Genomic DNA, 17,948 nt, shown 5'->3' with positions numbered 1-17,948 from the left:
TCAATTGCTGCGAATGGTAAAGTGAATATTTACCAGCAATCTGAGCCTTTTGCTCACTTTGGTTTTAATTGTTTCAATTCTAGGCCACAGTGAAAATGAGATCATAGAATCATTGGTTTGGATTGGAAGCGACCTTTAAGATCATGTAGTTCCAAGTCTCCTGCAGGGACAACAACCCCTCTAGACCAGGTTGCTCTAAGCCCCATCCAGCCTGGCCTGGAATGCTTCCAGGGAGGAGGCATCCACAGCCTCACCGGGCAACCTGTTCTGGTGTCATAATCATTGCCATGGATCTTCCATGGGCCAGTAAATGAACTAGGTCTGGAGCTCTCCTTCCAAATCTAGTGTAGACTGATCCACCCACTCTGCCCAGCTTTCCAGGGCGGTTACTGCTTACTGCCTTGATATGCAACCCCTACTGCTGCTCACACGCATCAGTGATTACAGTCTCAGAAAGAAAGAAAAAAAGAGAGAAAATAAAAATAGAAAGGAGGTCCCTCTGTGCTGAGGCACGCGGTATGAGTTTGGCATAAAACCATGCACACGGAGCAGCTGATGCTGGCGGTGGGATAAAGCACCAGGAGCACATGAAAAAGAGGAAAAGAAGGCACCTTTCCTTGGAAAGGAGACCCTACCAAAAATCCGCTTTGCTAGTGAAGAGGGGCAAAACGTTATGTGGAGTGTCAGGAATGTAGCAGGGAAATAAGGACCCCTGCCAGCATCACCGGCTCCACCACCCAGGGGCGGAATTCCTCTCTCCGTGCTCGAGCTCCGAACACAGGAGCTGCCCGGGGACCTACGGCAGGGTCTCGACAGCAAAAGGCCGGAGTCGCTGCCGGGGCTGCCCGGTGTCCCCCACCCCACTGCCACCGCATCTCCCCCCCGAGGCCATTTGGGCCATGCACGCGTTCACGCTCCGTGTTGACACAGCGGCGCATTCCCGCGGAGCCTTTTTGTTGACGGCGCTGGCAAATGAGCCGGGGGAGGTGGGTTCCGCCGCCTTCAGCACTGCAGGGTATAAAAGCCGCCGGGCTCGGGGTGCGATGAGGTGGGGTTGTGCTGTAGGATGGAGGCTGGAGGGCTGTGCTGTGCTTGTCCGCTCTCATCAGCGCTGTCCCCGCGGAGCTGCTCCCGCATCCCTCACTGCTCCGCGCCCTTCGCCTCTCCCTCCTCTTCTTCCTCCGTGCCCTTCTGGAGGCCTTGGGCTCCCGGCCCCGCCGCGGTGAGTGGGTTGGTGTGGGGTGGAGGGGCTGGGAGCTGCGGGGCTCCGTGCTGGCCGCGGGGTGACTTCTGCTCTCTCGTCCCCAGGCTCGCAACCCCCGCAGGGTGGTGGAAGCCTCCGGAAAGCTGGCGCAGTACGCGCACCCCGTGAGGTAAGTGGGGAGGGGGGCTCGGGTAGTTCACGCGTTGACTTTTTATTTACTAATTGTGGTGGCAGCAGGGTTGGTTGAAGCAGCCCGAGGTTCGCTGCAGCACCCAGGGTTAAAGCAGGGAGCAGAGGGTTGGTCCCTGCGGTGTCCTCCCAGTGCATCGCAGCCATGGGAGCAAGTGGCAGAGAGGGGTATGAGTGCTGCCAGCTCGTGTAACCACCGCTGGAATTAATGGTGAGGGCAGCAATGCTGTTTGCATTGTCAGATCTGAGAGAGAAATGAAACAGCTCCTGTTGAATCTGTGGGAAAAGCTGTATTTTGGCTAGTTGCAAGGTGCCAAATCTTATTGCACGAGGTGTGCCGCCAAGTAAGATGCACCTTTTTCCCTATCCCAGGCTCTGCTCTGACAAATGCAGGTCAAACAATGTAAGCCATTGCACTGGCTCACTGCCCTGACGTTGTGCCCGTGCATAAGTGAGTGCTGCAGGAAGCACTGGGAATTAAATGTTACAGAACAGGCGTGCTTTGTACTGTAAAAGAGACAGTGTTCTATTAAACCTCTGCCTAGAAAGCATTTTTGTACTTGCTAAAAACCCTCTGATTCTGTTCCTTAATGCAATTGTATTACGAGCAGTCTATAGCAAGCACTTCATTTGCATTGTGCTTGTCTCTTAGCACCTCAGATTTCCATTGTTTCTTGAAGCTACTTCCAAATGGTAAGCAAGAGGATGTTAGCTGAAAAGGAGCAGAAACAGTTGTTTATATTATACACATTGCAATAACATCACTAGCTGATAGCTCTTGCTACACCATAGTGTCAGCAGTTTTCATCCTGATTCCTAGTTAAAGCAAAGACTACTTTGAAATTTAGACCAAGGTAGCATCTGCTGTAAGAAGTCAGTGGAGGATTCTGTATAGATAGATAAAACTTTGGGATATCAAAGCCTGATCCTCTGGGGCTGTTATCATTCCTTTCACCAAGAGACTTGACTCAGACCATAGTAACATCACCCCAAATATACCCATCTGTAATAAATCTACTGATCTAACCTGGGTACTCTGAGAATGCTATCTCATACTCCTTGTATTCCCAAGGAACTGTTTCACTTAAAGCAGTGTTATTTGGGTTAGCTCCAAAGGAACGCTGATAATGGAGTACCAGAGAGATAAAATTCCATCATGGATCCTGGACTCTAGAGCAGTTTTGCTGCAGCACTGCATGTAAAGCACTATTTTTTTCTCTCTCTCTTCAGGTGGAAATATAGAATCCAGAGAATATATTTTTACTTGGATGTGGAGGTTAGTTTAGACATTGGCCATGTGAGGGGGATGCTGTAGGAAGCTTGTCTAACAGAACAGACAGTTCCTTAAATGTCAGCCTCCAAGTAGCATGTAAGTTTCCTGATTGTTATGACACACTGTGCTTGTTTCAGGCTATTTTGGCCCAGATCAAGGTGCTATGATTACCTGTATCAGGAAGCTGAAGCACTTCTGAAAAACTTTCCCGTTCAAGCTACGATTTCTTTTTATGAAGACTCAGACAGTGAGGAGGATGAAGGTGAACTGGAGCAAGATACAAGCACAGAATCACATTGCTGATGGCAAGAAAGGACAATCGAGACTACTTCTATTAAGCTTAATATAAAAAAAAGTATTATAGTATTTTTAAAGATAATATATATGTAAGTTATTCTTAATAAAGCTGGAATGTTTTGTAATTTTATCTGAGCCTTTGTTGTAGTCCTGTATTCTTCACTAGGAGAGTGGTGAGGCCCTGGCACAGGCTGCCCAGGGAGGTTGTGGATGCCCCGTCCTTGGAGGTGTTCAAGGCCAGGTTGGACGGGGCCCTGGGCAACCTGATCTAGTAAAGGTGTATGTTTGGTGGCCCTGCCAGGCAGGGGGGTTGGAACTACATGATCCTTGAGGTCCCTTCCAACCCGGGTCATTCTGTGATTCTGTATTGACAAATTGGAACATGCCGGCACCCTGTGGGAGGCACCCGCCGCTTATGACGAGCCGATCCCGCCCATTAGGCCGCGTCTGCGCTCTGTGCTGTAGCGCTCTGCCTGCCCGCCGGGTGCAGGCCAGGCCGGCAGGATGCTGAACGTGCCTCCTCAGGCCTTCCCGGCGTCCGGCTCTCAGCAGCGGGTGGCCGCGGGCGGCCGCACCAAGGTAGGGCCTGCGCAGCCTCCTCGGGGTCGGGGCTCTCCCTCAGCCGGCCCTGGGGCCGTCACGGCGCGGCCCTGCCGGCCGGGTTTGGGGCTGGGCCGGAGCTGCGTCGTTACCGTATAAGCGCACTTCTCCTTTTCGTGGGGCTCACAACGCTCCTTGTGCGGCCTTTCTGCATCGTCTTGGTTTTCTTACGCAGCCTTTACAGCTGTGTGCAACTCGTGTTTGCGTTTGGAGTGTCCCTCCACGGAATGCGCTTGTGGGCCTCGCTTAGTTGGTTTGGGACCCAAACTGCCAGAGCGAAGCAGCACCCGTTGACTTGTGTTTGTGTGCTCTGTCTGCAGTGTTCAGAGACCACAGTTCTCACACTCTATTCTCCACTGTAGTGTTTGGATAAAGAGGCTCCTGATCTGTCATGCCGGTCTCAACTGTGAGACCTTGTTCTGCCCTTACCCTGTGAGCCAGTAGGTCACGCCCCCAGCTTTCCCTGGGTGAGACCTCATGTTGCCAAGAGGTTTACAAAGTCTTTATGATAAATGTTTGAGAATCCTTTTGGTTGGGTTACAAAATAGGAAGCCTCTGTAAGCAGCTTTACTTCTGGGTAGGGCTCCCAAGTGATCGTGAAGAGTATGGGTTATTTCTTGTTTTGTCCCAGTTTTCCTTGGGAGCTTAGAAGAACATTTTGAATGGCTCTTTCTCCCCTTAGAGTTTAATGATATTTGTACAATTGTTACTTTCCAGGTTCCTTTAAAACCAGGGAGGAGTCTTATGGATTGGATTCGATTAACTAAAAGTGGAAAGGACCTGACTGGTTTGAAAGGGAGGCTAATAGAAGTGACCGAGGATGAGCTTGCTAAGCACAACAAAAAGGAGGACTGCTGGATATGTATAAGAGGTTGGTTACTATGTTGTTTCTTCTGCATTATAAATGCTTCTTTCTAATCTCTTACTCCTCCCAGACTTCCTTTCTGTAGTTTCTTTTTACAAGAGCTTTGTCATATTGTTTCTGTATCAGTCTTTTTTTCACGTCTCTGCCTGTTTGTTGTTCTGGAAGTACTAAAAGAAAAAAACAAATGTTATTGACAGTGCTATGCAGAAGGGTAGTAAAATAAGTTAGCTTTTCCAGAAAGCTATTAAGTATTTGTGTTAGCGTAGTTAGACTGTGCCTCTGCAGTAAAAAGCAAAAATTGAAAGGAATGTGAAGGAGAAGGGAATCGAGAGCTAACTTTTCAAAAGCCAGTAGGGTGATCATCAAACAGACTTCCACATAGGACAGAAGGATATCGAATGGAGCGGCAGGGGGTTAAATAATTTCCCTCCTGCATTTTCTGAGGTGCAGTAACCAATCCTGTACACAAGATGGCGCAGCGGTTACATCCCTCAGAACATCAGCTCAGTAAAACGTGCAAAAAAACCTTTTCAGTCCAGGAGGATTGTTCTTATCAATTAGGATTGTCCCAGGGATCAGTCCTGCAGTGCCACAAAAGGGATCTCTTGGAAAGAGTCCAGCGGAGGGCCACTAAGATGGTGAAGGGCCTGGAGCATCTCCCATATGAGGAGAGACTTAGGGAACTGGGTCTGTTTAGCCTTGAGAAAAGAAGGCTGAGAGGGGACTTGATCCAGGTTTATAAATACCTGAGGTGTGGGGGCCATAGTGGTGAGGCTGGTCTCTTTTCAGTAGTGCATGGGGGTAGGACTAGGGGTAATGGGATGAAACTACAGCATAGGAAGTTCTGCATGAATGTGCACAAGAACTTCTTTACAGTGAGGGTGACGGGGCACTGGAACAGGCTGCCCAGGGAGGTGGTGGAGTCTCCTTCTCTGAAGATATTCAAGACCTGACTGGATGACTACCTGTGTGACGTGGTGTAGGGAGCCTGCTTTGGCAGGGGGGTTGGACTCGATGATCTCTAGAGGTCCCTTCCAACCCCTACAATTCTGTGATTCTGTGAAAACTTGTCCTACTGACCAACTCTGTGTGATTTGTTTTGGGTTCCATATGGTTGTGTGACTTCTGTTTCTGGAAAACCATATTGTTTGCTATTACACTGTGTAATAGATACTAATCTTTCCACTGTTTCTAGAGATAATTGAATTGTTGCCGTGGTTGTAAAAAAAGATCTTACATGATCTTACATTCCATTTCCTGCAGGACTAGTGTATAACGTCACACCATACATGGAATATCATCCTGGTGGTGAGGATGAACTAATGAAAGCAGCTGGAACTGATGGTACGGATCTTTTTGACCAGGTGAGAACAACTGGCAGTGAATGACACTTCTTCACTAAAAGGTATCTCAGAAAATATAAAAATTTTTTTAAAAATGGCATGTTTTCTGATTATTTTAGGTCATCCCAGTGGAAATGACTTAAACCATTTGAGCTGTAAGCAAAGACAATGTTTTACTGTTCAGAATTGCACTAATGTGCTGAAAGAGAATCATCATTTAAATTTTGCGTCAAAAATCAATAATGAAAGTGTTCTTTTATGTTGAGGTTTTACTTCAGTTTGACCATTTTAACCAATTGATTGGTTTTTAGCAGAAATAGTGATTAAACTTCAGATTCCTACCTCCTCAATGCAGTAATGTATTGACTAATTGCTCTCGGTTGAAAGCCATTTTCTTCTCAGAGAAGAGCATGAATTTTTTGACATATAGTTGTAGCATTTTTCTATTAACTTGGTTACCACATTATCAGTGAACAAAGTACTAAGGAAGAGGCACTGAGACTGCTATTAACTCATTGTGAGCAAGTCAGATGGCAGCTGGTCTCTTCTTTGTTCACCTTTTCTTTAAGGCTGAAAATAAAGTCTACAGTGTTCCTATAAGACCTGATTTCGTAGGGGGTGATTCACTGAGTTGGTCTTTTTGAAAACAGACTTTCTTCCCATCTTCTTGGCTCACAGGGTTCTCCTGGGAAACGGGATGAGCAGAAAGGGAACTTCCTCTGTTAAAGACTTCTGTCATTTCTTTACAGTTCTGACATCATAGTGTGTCACCTCTTAACTTGCAAAACGTATTTAAGAATGAACGTAAATAAAGGAGAGATGCGATGATCATAGAATCATAGGATTACCCAGGTTGGAAAAGACCTTGGAGATCATCAAGTCCGACCGCAGCCTAACCATAGTACCCTAACTCTAAAAACCCTTCACTAAATCATATCCCTGAGCATCACATCCAAACGGCTCTTAAACACATCCAGGGATGGCGATTCATCCACCTCCCTGGGGAGCCTATTCCAGTACTTAACTACCCTTTCTATAAAGTTCTTCCTAATATCCAACCTAAACTTGCCCTGGCGCAACTTGAGGCCACTTCCTCTCATCCTGTCACTTGTCACTAGTGAGAAGAGACCTGCCCCACTCTCACTGTAAGAACCTTTCAGGTACTGGAAGATCCTTTCAGGTACTGGAAATGATGTTTTAGCTTTGTCTTATTGTCTTTGGTTAATCTCTTGACAAATTAAGTGTCTGAGCACAGGATTTCAGTATATTTTCCTGTTGGTCACAAAGCTGCTCAGGTTTAAATTAACTTTCATTTTCACTCCTGGGAATTTATGCTGTATCAACTTGCGGCCTGAAAGTCTGTAGCAAAATCACTGTCACTGGTGGGATGTACTTAGAAATGGGAATGGAGGCAGCAAAGATGTTTCCAGATGCCCAACAAAATGTATCTGAACTTTGTAACATGGATGTTTTTGTTAGTTTGTTTTGTCTCAGGAATGGAAAACCGCTTCCAAGTTTTCATTTCTGGCTGATGTCTTTCCAGTTCTGGAGGCATTTCTTTTGCCTGTGCATTCTGTATCTATTACATACTGATGTATTTAAGAGTTTGGTAGGCTGCTGGTGTTTCTTAAATGCCTGGAAAACGTAACTATCACTCAAAATTTTTCATTTCTTTCTACTACCTACGTAAAATGCAACTGCAACTTGTGGATGGGACTTCCTTATCTTGTTTGCTTAGCTGGTCCAGTTGAAGGTTTTTGTTTTTAAATCTCTTTGTACCATTCAAATTTGTCATGCTGTGCTCCGTTACCTTTTCTCTTCCCCGAGGTGTTATCCTTGATACCCCCATCAGAGCTGGCTTTTCTGCCATCTATTTCCTATGGAAGTTCTTCACTTCTGGTCTGTAAACTACTGCTCTTTCATCACTTCATTTGACTTTCTAAAATAGATTATTTCCCAACAATTCAATGATCGTTAGACAGAAACAAACAGAAACGCTCCAACTTCATAGGAGATACTGATGTGTCTAAACTACCATGCTGTACGTTATGTTTCCATCATCAGTCACAGAATCACAGAATGACCCGGGTTGGAAGGGACCTCAAGGATCATGTAGTTCCAACCCCCCTGCCTGGCAGCGCCAGCAAACATACACCTTTACTAGATCAGGTTGCCCAGGGCCCCGTCCAACCTGGTCTTGAACACCTCCAAGGACGGGGCATCCACAACCTCCCTGGGCAGCCTGTTCCAGGGCCTAACCACTCTCCTAGTGAAGAACTTCCCCCTAACATCCAACCTAAATCTTCCCTCCTTCAACTTGGATCCATTTCCCTTAGTCCTGCTATTGTCAGCCCTTTTGAAGAGTTTACTCCCCTCCTGGGTGTAGGTTCCCTTCCGGTATTGAAAGGCTGTAATGAGGTCACCCCACAGCCTTCTCTTCTTCAGTCCCCTTCCCCATATTCATATCTAAGCAAGATTAATTTCCTTTGTGGTAAGGACAAATTCTGTTATGCTGTGAACATCATAAAAACACTATTCTGAAATTTTTTCTGTTGTTAAAGGTTGTGATATTCAGGTACTGCAACACATAAAACAGATAAATTAAGCTGTTGTCAGATACTCAAGGTCTTTTTGTGTGTGTTTAAATTCTTGTTGTCTGTGAAAGAAATAAAAATACTGAAAAAACTGAACAATTGATGTCTGGGTTAAAAACAAAACACTAAGAAATGAATTAAATCAGCTGATATGCAACAATGGTGTTTGTATCTTAGTGCATAGAGTGACAACACTGTTAAAAAATTACAAAAGTTGTGAAAACCAATTTTGTTAATATAGGTTCATCGTTGGGTCAATTATGAATCGATGCTGAAGGAATGTCTTGTTGGGAGAATGGCTTTCAAGCCTGTTGCTGCTCCAAAAGGTGAGGGCTTTTAGAATGAAATAATTTCTCATAATGCTTTATTCCAAAGGTGTCTGGAAGTTGCAAGAAATCATCGTATTTATGAGGAGTGTCTGTGTTTTGATACAGAAGTGAAGGCTGTTGCATGTACGTAGTCTTGGTATTAGAATTTTATTTTATCTATTAGATTATTTATTAGAATTTTATTTTATTTATTAGAATATTATTTTTCGTCAGAAAAGGGCTATATGTTTGTAGAAATAGGTGTGTGTGTGTGTATATATATATATACACACACATTATATATATATGTATACACACACACACACATATTTTATACATACATATACATATATACATACACACACACACACATATATGCACATTATATATATATATACACACACACATTATATATATATGTATACACACACACACACACATATTTTATACATACATATACATATATACATACACACACACACACATATATGTAATATACATTATATATAATAGGTCCCAGTAGGCAGGTTTTCCTAACAACCCTCTGGTGTGATTTAGAGCGTCTTCAAATAAGTCAGTTTTTTCACTTTGATGATTCCAGCCCCAGACGTAGATCTTGAAAGTTGCATTTGAAATGAGATCTATGAACAGAGTTTCTGGACGGTTATTGTTTTTAGAAAACTCCTTACTGAGTCTGTTAAAGTTTGGATTTATTTGGAGAAAATGTTGCTGATTCAGCAGGCTCATCAGAGCCAGGACAGAGAAAGAAAGTAGAGTATTGTCTTAAATCGCTGGCAGTGGTTTCTAAAGACTTTATCTTCAGTATTTGTTTTGGTTTACAGGCCACAGTGAAAAATGTCAGTATCTTGCAACCAGAATCTATTACTGCATAGTGACCCTTAGCAAAACTGCTGTGAAAGCATGACAGAATTGATATTTGTAACTATTTTTCTCACCTTCTGTGGTATCCTGTAGGTCACAATTTCAACTTCTGACGAGGGAACATGGAATACTTGCTTAGCACTTAGATCACTTTGTCATTAGGTTGACATTGTTCCGTAGACAGAGGGAGATAGGATTTTACATCTCTGCATTGCTAGGTCGCTAATTCCATTGTAGTGTTTTTTGAAGCTGAGTGCTGCAATGCAAGGAGATACCTTGACAGCAGGGCTGCTTCATGGATCTGACATGTTATAGATACGTTAGTGCCACTTTGTCATCTGAATCACAAACATAAAAAGTAAATCTGACTTTTACTGATTTCGTTAGTGTAACTTTTCTGCAACTGGAGGAATTCTCATGACAATAAATAAGTGATAAAAAGAAACGTATCTTCGCTCCTGACAGCTATGATGGTCCATTTTCTGGTGTTTATTTTTTCTCTGCTTTCTTCTGTAGTAGGGCTGCTTCTTATCCTTCTTCCTGCAATCTCTCTCAACAAACCTCTACAGCATTAAGCTGTTTTGCCATTGTTTTGCTTGATTTGCCTTCAAGATACTTGACTGTAATATCTGTGCTAATTGTATACTTGGTTGGCTGTACCTGTCACTACTGATGATGTTTCTCATGGACACATTAGTGTCTGTTACCACTGATGTTATGTACAGATGGAACTTAGGAGTTGGAATGCATGCATTTATTTATGCTGAAAGAGGTGTAGTATGATCCAAGAGGTGTGTCTTGGAAATGCTTCTAAACAAGTGTCCTTGAATCTACAGTGCCAGTTTCAGTGCTGTGTGTTAAAGTGAACAGAGTATATTCTTGAACTGAAACAATTACCTTTTAATGACAAATGAGACTTCGTGACTGACTTGCCTATTCTAGCAGATGGCTTGAAGTAATGTGTAGCAGAATATACAGAGAAACACAAAGTTTGAGAGGAACTGTGCCATTCATTCTGTGGAGTATTTTTACCTCAGTGTGGAAGTCTCTGATAAGGACAATTCTTGTTCAGCTTGGAAGTCCTTTTACAATACTGTGTGCTTGATAAATTGCCAGAAACCTTTCTTTCATTTGCTATCATACTGACATTTTTCTTCTATTCCTGACGGAGAGAGCAGAGGGAGGGGTTCAGAAGCCCATAATAAGAGGAAAAACACTCATCTTTTTGCTTTCATGAAAGGGAGCAGGAAGAACAAATTGGATTCTCCTGCTTCCCCCTGACCTGTCTCTTAATATAGTTGAATGCAGAAGGGGTCTTTGCACCAGTGTTTTTTGTGATATGTGTGTAAAGGTGGAAAGGATTTGAGTACTTCCAGAGGACTAGAAGAAATGTATGTGACCAAGAAGCACTATGACTTTGTCATTGAGTGCTATGTGTATGAATTGGCACTATGCACTCATCTACTTTAGGTTTTCTTTTTCTGCTGGTTTTGTTTTGTCGTTGTTTGGAATTAGGTGCAGTGTACTGGAGATTTAATGATAAGTTCAGATGATAACTTGTCCAATAAAACTACTTGAGAGAAGAAACTTAAAGGAAAGTTTTCTTTTTCCTGTGTTTCTGCCAGACAGTTTTGGTGGTGGTAGGTCAGATTTGGTGTTTACTGTATGTTATCTTCAAGCAGTGTCTTTCCAAGTCTGACACACTGAGCTTCTTGGCTATGAAGCTTATTGTTGCACAAGGAAATCTGTACTTTCTGTTTTTAAAAGTCAGATAAGTTCTCATTTCCTACCATTCAGTGCTGTGCAACTCCTTGCATTTTTTATTATACGTTTTTTATTATTGTTATTACACATAATCTTTTGGATTATTATCAGTGCTACTACATATAATTATGACTGCTTGCACCCAGAGCATCCTGGCCAATCTGTTATTGGTGTGGTTTATTTGGAGAACTTTACTTTGGCACATTTTTTAATATGATGTATGCAAGTACTGTACTGCAAGCTCTCACTGTCATGCTTGTTTTTCTTAATGCTTGTAGACATTTCTTCTACCCTGCCTGAAGAGAAGAAACAGCTTAATGGTAAGTATTCTTCTGGGTCAAGGTGGGAAGTGAATCTTAAACTTACCTGAATATTCTTTAATGAACGATACTTACCCAGTTTCTGTCTTTACATATGAATGGGATTTTGAGATAGTAGTGATCTTGTGGAAGTCCAAAAGGCAAAATCATAGTCAGGCACTGCAGATTCAGTGATTAAAGCATTAGAAGGTGGAAGCACAGTAGTGCAGAAAAAGTAAGTATAAGATGGACAGGCTTTCTACTAGAGAAGGTAGATCAGAAATGTGCTCTTGAAATCTGCCATTACAGAAGTGCCAGGTAAATTTGGATTGAGCTTGTTCTGGGCCTTCAGAGAACAAAGGCAATAACAGAAAGTTTTCACAGAATCTTAAAATAGTTTAGGTTGGAACAAACATCTGGAGCTTGTTTTGTCCAGTTCTCTGCATGTGTCAGGATGAGCTTGGATGTTAGGTCAGACACCTATGAGCAACACTGCCATCATAGAAAGAGTTTCTGGTGGTTGTGTGTGTTTGTTTTTATTAAAATAAGGAGATTTCTTTTCTCTGTGCTATTGTCTGTTGCCTTCAGCTGTACCCCCTTAAGAAGAGCCCTGCTGTCTTTTCCATACTTCCTTCCTCCCCCAGCCCCCTTTTTGTTAGGTAGTTGAAGGTTGCATTGAAGCTTCTCCCATAGTCATTTCTTCTGCAGATGGAGCAGGCCCAGTTCCCTCAGCCTTCTTTCAAGCATTCTTTGTTCCAGCTGCTGACTGACTTGGTGGCCCTTTACTGGACTAGCTCACATCAATGTTTGCCCTGCACTGGAGGGCTAGAACAAAGCACAGTACTGCAGATGTAGTCTTACAAATGCTAAACAGAGGGAAAGAATTGCTTCCCGCAAGCTGATAAGCTATGTTTTTGCTCAGGTTGCATTTGGCTTCTGTCACCACAGTGTTGTAATGTAGTATGTCCTCTAGCTTGATCAGGCTTGTTTACTATGTCCCAAAGAAATTTTCTGCAAAACTGCTTTCTATCCAGACAGGCTCCTCAGCCTGTTATGTTATGAAATCATGCATTTACTTTTGAGTTTAGTGCAGTTTTTGTCAGCCTGTTTCTTTAGTCTGTCAGGTCCCTTTGAATGGTATCCATAACTTTTGATGTTTCAGCTGCTTCCCTTCATTTGTCTGTTCCCTTCATTCCTGTCTGCAGCAGGAATGCCAGCTGTAATTAGCCAGCAGTTGTACTTTGTAGTGTTGATCACACCTTTTGCACCTGGCAGTCCTGCTAATTTTCTGTCCAGATTTTAACTTGTCAGACTGTTGTGGCTGTGAGGATAGCACAAGAGACTATCAGTCAGCAGTCTTGCTATCTGATCTCCCATGAAATTTTGCCAACCAGTTCCCTGAACAAGCTGAAGCTGTAGTTCTGCTCACCACCTTGCTCGTTTCAGTAACTTAAACTCCTTCACTTCATAGCTGCTATCAGCCTTTGGATTCTTTATGTTCTTTATGACCATCATGCACAGCAGAGCACTAACCTTAACTGAGTCATTTAAGTAATTCACTTGAATAATTTTCTTTTTTATTGCAGCATGACTTCTTATTTTCAAATAACATTTTACAGTACTTCAGAGTAATTAACAAATAACTTAGTTTGCTAGAATATTCTTGCACTGGCAGTTGTCTATTTCTGTTGCCTCACAAAAGCAAGCAGTGTGTATGATCACAAATTGCCCTTATCCACAGAGAGCAGCCCAAACATATGTTATATGTCTGTGTTATGATTTAATACCAGTAAGCCCCACTCCTCATGTCGTTGATCTGTAGTTTTGGCAGACTGATTTATACTAGAATGGTACTCTTAGTTTTATTTACTTTTTACATTGTGAAGTCATGTAATTCCCACATATATCTTCCATTCAAACTACCAAAATGAATTGGCATAGAGAAGATAATTAACATGTGAATTCTCACCAACTTAAATAGTTGCTGTACATATATCCATTTCTAGTTTGCAAGGTTTGGCTTTGAATGGACTTGGAATCCTTTTCACTTGTCCAGCATTTACTAGCTGTTAGCTTAGACCACTGCCTAACCATTGTCTGGTGAAATTGCTGCTATCATGCAATGTTACAAATTGTGTTATATCTCAGTCAGTGCAGTTTCTTCCATCATGCTTCCACACAGCTTCCTTCTACTGAAATTGATAAAGGATTGCAATTGCTTTGATCTATTATATCTGTTCAATATTTTCCAGATTCCTAGCAAAGCACAAAGTAGAGAGAGGCCAGCTGAAATCATAGCTGAACAAATAGTTCCATTGAATTCATTAAGATGTTTTATCCCTACTTCACCATCACGAAGTATGAAAGGACAGGTTAATAGCTGATGAAACAGTGAGCAGCTTAGAAATACCAGGAAACTCATATGCAGGGTTCTGTGGGATATGGAACTCTTAATTTCTGAAACTGAGTGTCATGTTCTAGGAACCTGCTCTCCTAGAGGGAATGCTGAATAAAACCAAAATAAAGTACATGGATACTTTCCTGTGAAATGAAAACCACCATATATTCAGAAGGGATATTTAGCATATGAAATTGGACAAAGAAAAAAAAAAAAAAGTTTCACATGATTTCTATTAAATGAACATCACAGCACATGCTTTAATAACTCTCTGTCCTTTGTAGGTATGCTCTCTGAGAGGAAAGTACTGGGTGCTTCTGCTAGAGATACAACTCCAAGGTAAACTTTTGGCTTTCATTCTGTTGAACGTTCTATTTAATAACTCTGTGCAGTACTTAGTAAATACAGACAACTTTTTCCATATTCAGATCTTGGTATTTCAGCGGAATGAGTATCTCATTACCATCACTTTATAAGTAGGAAAGCTGAGGTTCAGACCCTACAGGCAAAAGATGAAGCATATTTCTTGGTTTGGTCTGTTGGTCTGTTGATTTCTAACACTTTTACTGCCCTGCATTATTTTACAACTGTATGGTTTATTTTCACTGGCTCCTCAGCCTTTTACTTCTTGAGAAAACTCCTGGGAAGTGATTTCAAGTGGGCTGATTTATTTATTTATTTTACTTGACTCATTTGTTGGTAATAATTAGTGTGCCTCGGAAAGGTACCTCATTTCAAGCTGGAATGTTTTAAGATGTGATGAGCTATTCAGGTTTCTGCAGTCTGAAAATGTAAAACAAAGCAGACCTTAAAAACACAATGAAATACCTGCTGTTGTCACTAAGGTATCTTTTTTTTTTCCTGATTCCTTGAATCTCTGAGGTTTATTTTCTGATTTTTGCATAATGTGACTACATGAACTCTGGGCTAGTTATGTGCAACCACATTCATAAGCCCCATTTTGCAACTGGAACATGGTTTATCTTCTGGGGTTTTTCACCAGTACTTGTTTCCTTTTCCTCATGTGTATCTGGCATGACCAAGTACCTGATGGGAAGGTGCTGGCTACCAGAAGTGTGTCTTGTAGGGGGCATCCTGTCTTTCTTCTCCAAGAGTTCATACACTATACAGAGGTAGTTAGGACTTGGGGACAAGAGAAGACAGTAGTAATGTACACACGAGGAGTGTGTGGAGTTATGCAGTTAGAGTTGACTTTCACTTACTGGGACTGCAGCCTTCATGATGCTGGGGTTACTTCAGAATGTTAGATTTGATCAGATGTATGGCTTTTCTGGATTTAGATAGGTATGCTACCATGCTGAATAGGTCTTGAAAATCCTGGCAAATATATGGTAATGGAAGCAATAAGATATATACAGTATGTCCTACCTTACCCTGTAGTTATTACAAGGTTTGGGTAGCTTGGGAATCATGAGAATGCAAAGCCTAGATTTGGGCAAATGAAGGAAACTGGTTTTGTGGTTTGAAGGTAGAACCTGGAACTGTTGGAAACTGCTCTGACAATTCAATAACTTTGCTTGGAGCCAGGGACTTTGACCAGCTTTCCTGTAAGGTTCATGTACTGCAAAGAGGATGCATATGCTTTGTAGCTAAGACTTCTGCCTATAACTATATAGTTCTGTATAACATAACATTTAACTGCTGTGCACTATTAGGACAGATAATTAGACTGCTTTTATTTTAATCTCTGGGCTTACCTCTTGAAAATATATGTATTTGAAAATGTTGTATTTGGCTGGTATCTTTGTGAAAGAAGTTCTACTTGAAAACTGCTGCTTAAATGTATTTTGGTATGCTGAACAAAAGTATATATATTTTCTTCCTGTACTTCTATTTTACAGTTATGACTGGTTTCAAACAGATGATATGATCACAGTTGTCATATATACTAAACAGAAGGTAAATGTATTTTAAGAGAGAGATAATTACAGGATCTTATGATCCAGCTTGAATTCTTGGAGAACTTCATTAAAGTGCTCTTTTTCCTTGTCTGTGAAAGGGTATGAATGCAGAGTTGGTGATAGTGGACTGTCAAGACAAAAGATTACGGGGAGAGATCATCCTGGATGACCATTCATATCTTGTAGAAGTTGGTGGGTACTGTAATTTTATGGTTGAAAATACTGAATTTTTATTTTACTTTATTAATACCTTCACATCAGCCCACGTATGTTTTGCTTATACCGCTTAAATGTTATTCCTCTGTATTGAAAATGATTACATTATCAAATCCTCTTTTCATCTGGTTAGTATGTATGTATTTTTTTTTTTGTTCTGTTTCTTGCTTGATGTCCTAAGCCACGTGGAATTATGTGTAGCAAGAAACTGATGTAAAAGTTATGCAGGTTTCTCTATTTCAGGTGTATGTTATTGATCACTTACTAAAATGACCTTATTCAAAAAGACCTAGTGGAATGATTTAGATGAATATGAGTTGATAGTTATATCATGAGTCACTGTTTAAGTGACCGATAGGAAGCAAGAGTGAAATTTCAGGGCCAAGTAAAGATGCATACGGTTGTAAGCACATTACTTCACATAATATTTCTTGGTTTAAACTGTACAAATATATAAAGACTAGAATGTAATTCTATTTTTGCTTAAACTAGATTATTTCTCTATTTCAGACTTGGATCATGAAGTTGAAGATGACTTTGCTGGTAAGTTGTTTATTGTAACTTTTCTATATTACTTCAAACATGGGAGTGTAGAACTTTTATTTATTTTTCTGATCCATCAGGTACTTTACAGCTATTTGTACCATCAGGTTCTGGCACAGTCAACCAAATCAAACCACACAACTGACATTCTGACTCTTGAGCTTGTAAAAAAAATGACATGTTGATGGTGCTCTGATCCTTTGGAGTATCTCTAAAATAATTAGAATTGAGCTGTGTTGTGTACATGTAAGCCATTCTATGCTTTGAATGGGATTTTCATAAACTTGTTTATTCATTCGTTCATTCATTGCTCTCTATAATTTCCTGAAGGAAGGTTGTAGTGAGCTGAGGGTTGGCCTCTTCTCTCGTGTAATTGATGATAGAACTAGAGGGAATGGTTTTAAGCTGCACCAGGGGAGATTCAGGCTGGACATTAGGAAGTATTACTTCTCGGAAAGGGTAGTCAGAATGCACTGCCCAGGGAGGTGGTGGAGTCACCGACCATGGGAGTGTTCAAGAAACGTTTGGATGTTGTGTTGATGAATATGATTTAGCCGGGAAGTATTGGTGATGGTTGGACTTGATGATCTTCTAGGTCTTTTCCAACCTTGATAATTCTGTGATTCAAATGGCCATTTGGAAAAAAAAAAAAAAAAAAGGGGGGGGGTGGGAGGTGGGGGGGAGTATGTGGTAGCAATTAACTATTTCCAGTAAACAAGGACTTGGACTTTGTTATTTCTGAACAGATGGACTGTGGATCTTTTCACAATGTATTTATTGCATTTATTAAATATAGTACATTATACATATTAGGTTAGTGCTTGTTCTTCTAACTACAATATAAAACATTAAAGGTAACTGGAAGTATTTTAATGTCATGCATTAATTTTGTGCTTGTTCAAAAAATGAGTAGTCCTTCTAAAGTTTAGTAAAGGAGTAAAATTATATTGTTGTATGAAGTGTAACTTCAAGTAACAGCGGGAAACAATTTTCTTTTGTAGTAAATATTGCTGAAAAAATCGGGAAGGTAGAGATCATTTTAAAGAAGAAGGATCATGTTCAATGGAAAGTGCTGGGATTGCCTTTGGAGGGTCATAATACGCTCATCAGGCGCAAGGAAAGAGGTAAACGTGGCCACATTAGCAGTTCTTTTAAGACTTTTTAGGGCATGTTAAACGTGTTTTCTCCCAGGATTTTTCTTTTCTGTGACCGTACTTCATTTTTTTAGGAACATTTTCTTGTTGTTGCATC

At 41.4% G+C, this 17,948-nt stretch overlaps 2 protein-coding genes across 14 annotated transcripts in view; both read left to right on the top strand.

Annotated features, from left to right (window-relative positions):
- The first annotated feature begins 479 nt into the window (after positions 1–479).
- RIPPLY2 (ripply transcriptional repressor 2) lies at positions 480–3,093 on the top strand. 2 transcript variants are annotated; one of them, XM_015859004.3, is made up of 3 exons: positions 480–986; positions 1,309–1,373; positions 2,804–3,093. In XM_015859004.3, exons 1-3 carry the CDS (start codon positions 900–902, stop codon positions 2,967–2,969), a joined length of 318 nt encoding a protein of 105 aa, XP_015714490.2. In that variant the 5' UTR covers positions 480–899; the 3' UTR covers positions 2,970–3,093. The 2 variants fall into 2 exon arrangements, with proteins under 2 accessions (XP_015714490.2, XP_015714489.2); XM_015859003.2 differs by having other exon boundaries at positions 483–1,222.
- A 315-nt stretch (positions 3,094–3,408) lies between these two features.
- Positions 3,409–17,948, top strand: part of CYB5R4 (cytochrome b5 reductase 4) — a 52,034-nt gene continuing 37,494 nt past the window's right edge. For 10 of the 12 annotated variants that reach the window (XR_014944181.1, XR_014944177.1, XR_014944180.1 and 7 more), the window contains exons 1-10: positions 3,409–3,542; positions 4,281–4,434; positions 5,692–5,792; positions 8,607–8,691; positions 11,598–11,639; positions 14,301–14,355; positions 15,879–15,936; positions 16,037–16,130; positions 16,665–16,697; positions 17,699–17,821. Coding sequence is in view for 3 of the 12 variants with exons in the window: in XM_085541941.1 (XP_085398067.1) it covers positions 3,468–3,542; positions 4,281–4,434; positions 5,692–5,792; positions 8,607–8,691; positions 11,598–11,639; positions 14,301–14,355; positions 15,879–15,936; positions 16,037–16,130; positions 16,665–16,697; positions 17,699–17,821 (820 nt within the window). In the remaining 9 variants the exon portion in view is untranslated. Of the gene's footprint in view, positions 3,543–4,280; positions 4,435–5,691; positions 5,834–8,606; positions 8,692–11,597; positions 11,640–14,300; positions 14,356–15,878; positions 15,937–16,036; positions 16,131–16,664; positions 16,698–17,698; positions 17,822–17,948 lie in introns of all 12 variants that reach the window. The other 2 variants (XM_085541942.1, XM_085541943.1) reach the window with 2 other exon arrangements.

Source organism: Coturnix japonica, chromosome 3, assembly GCF_054131305.1.
Source record: "Coturnix japonica strain WE chromosome 3, WE-NBRP24, whole genome shotgun sequence".
Classification (NCBI taxonomy): domain Eukaryota; kingdom Metazoa; phylum Chordata; class Aves; order Galliformes; family Phasianidae; genus Coturnix; species Coturnix japonica.
This window is presented reverse-complemented; position numbering and strand designations above follow the sequence as displayed.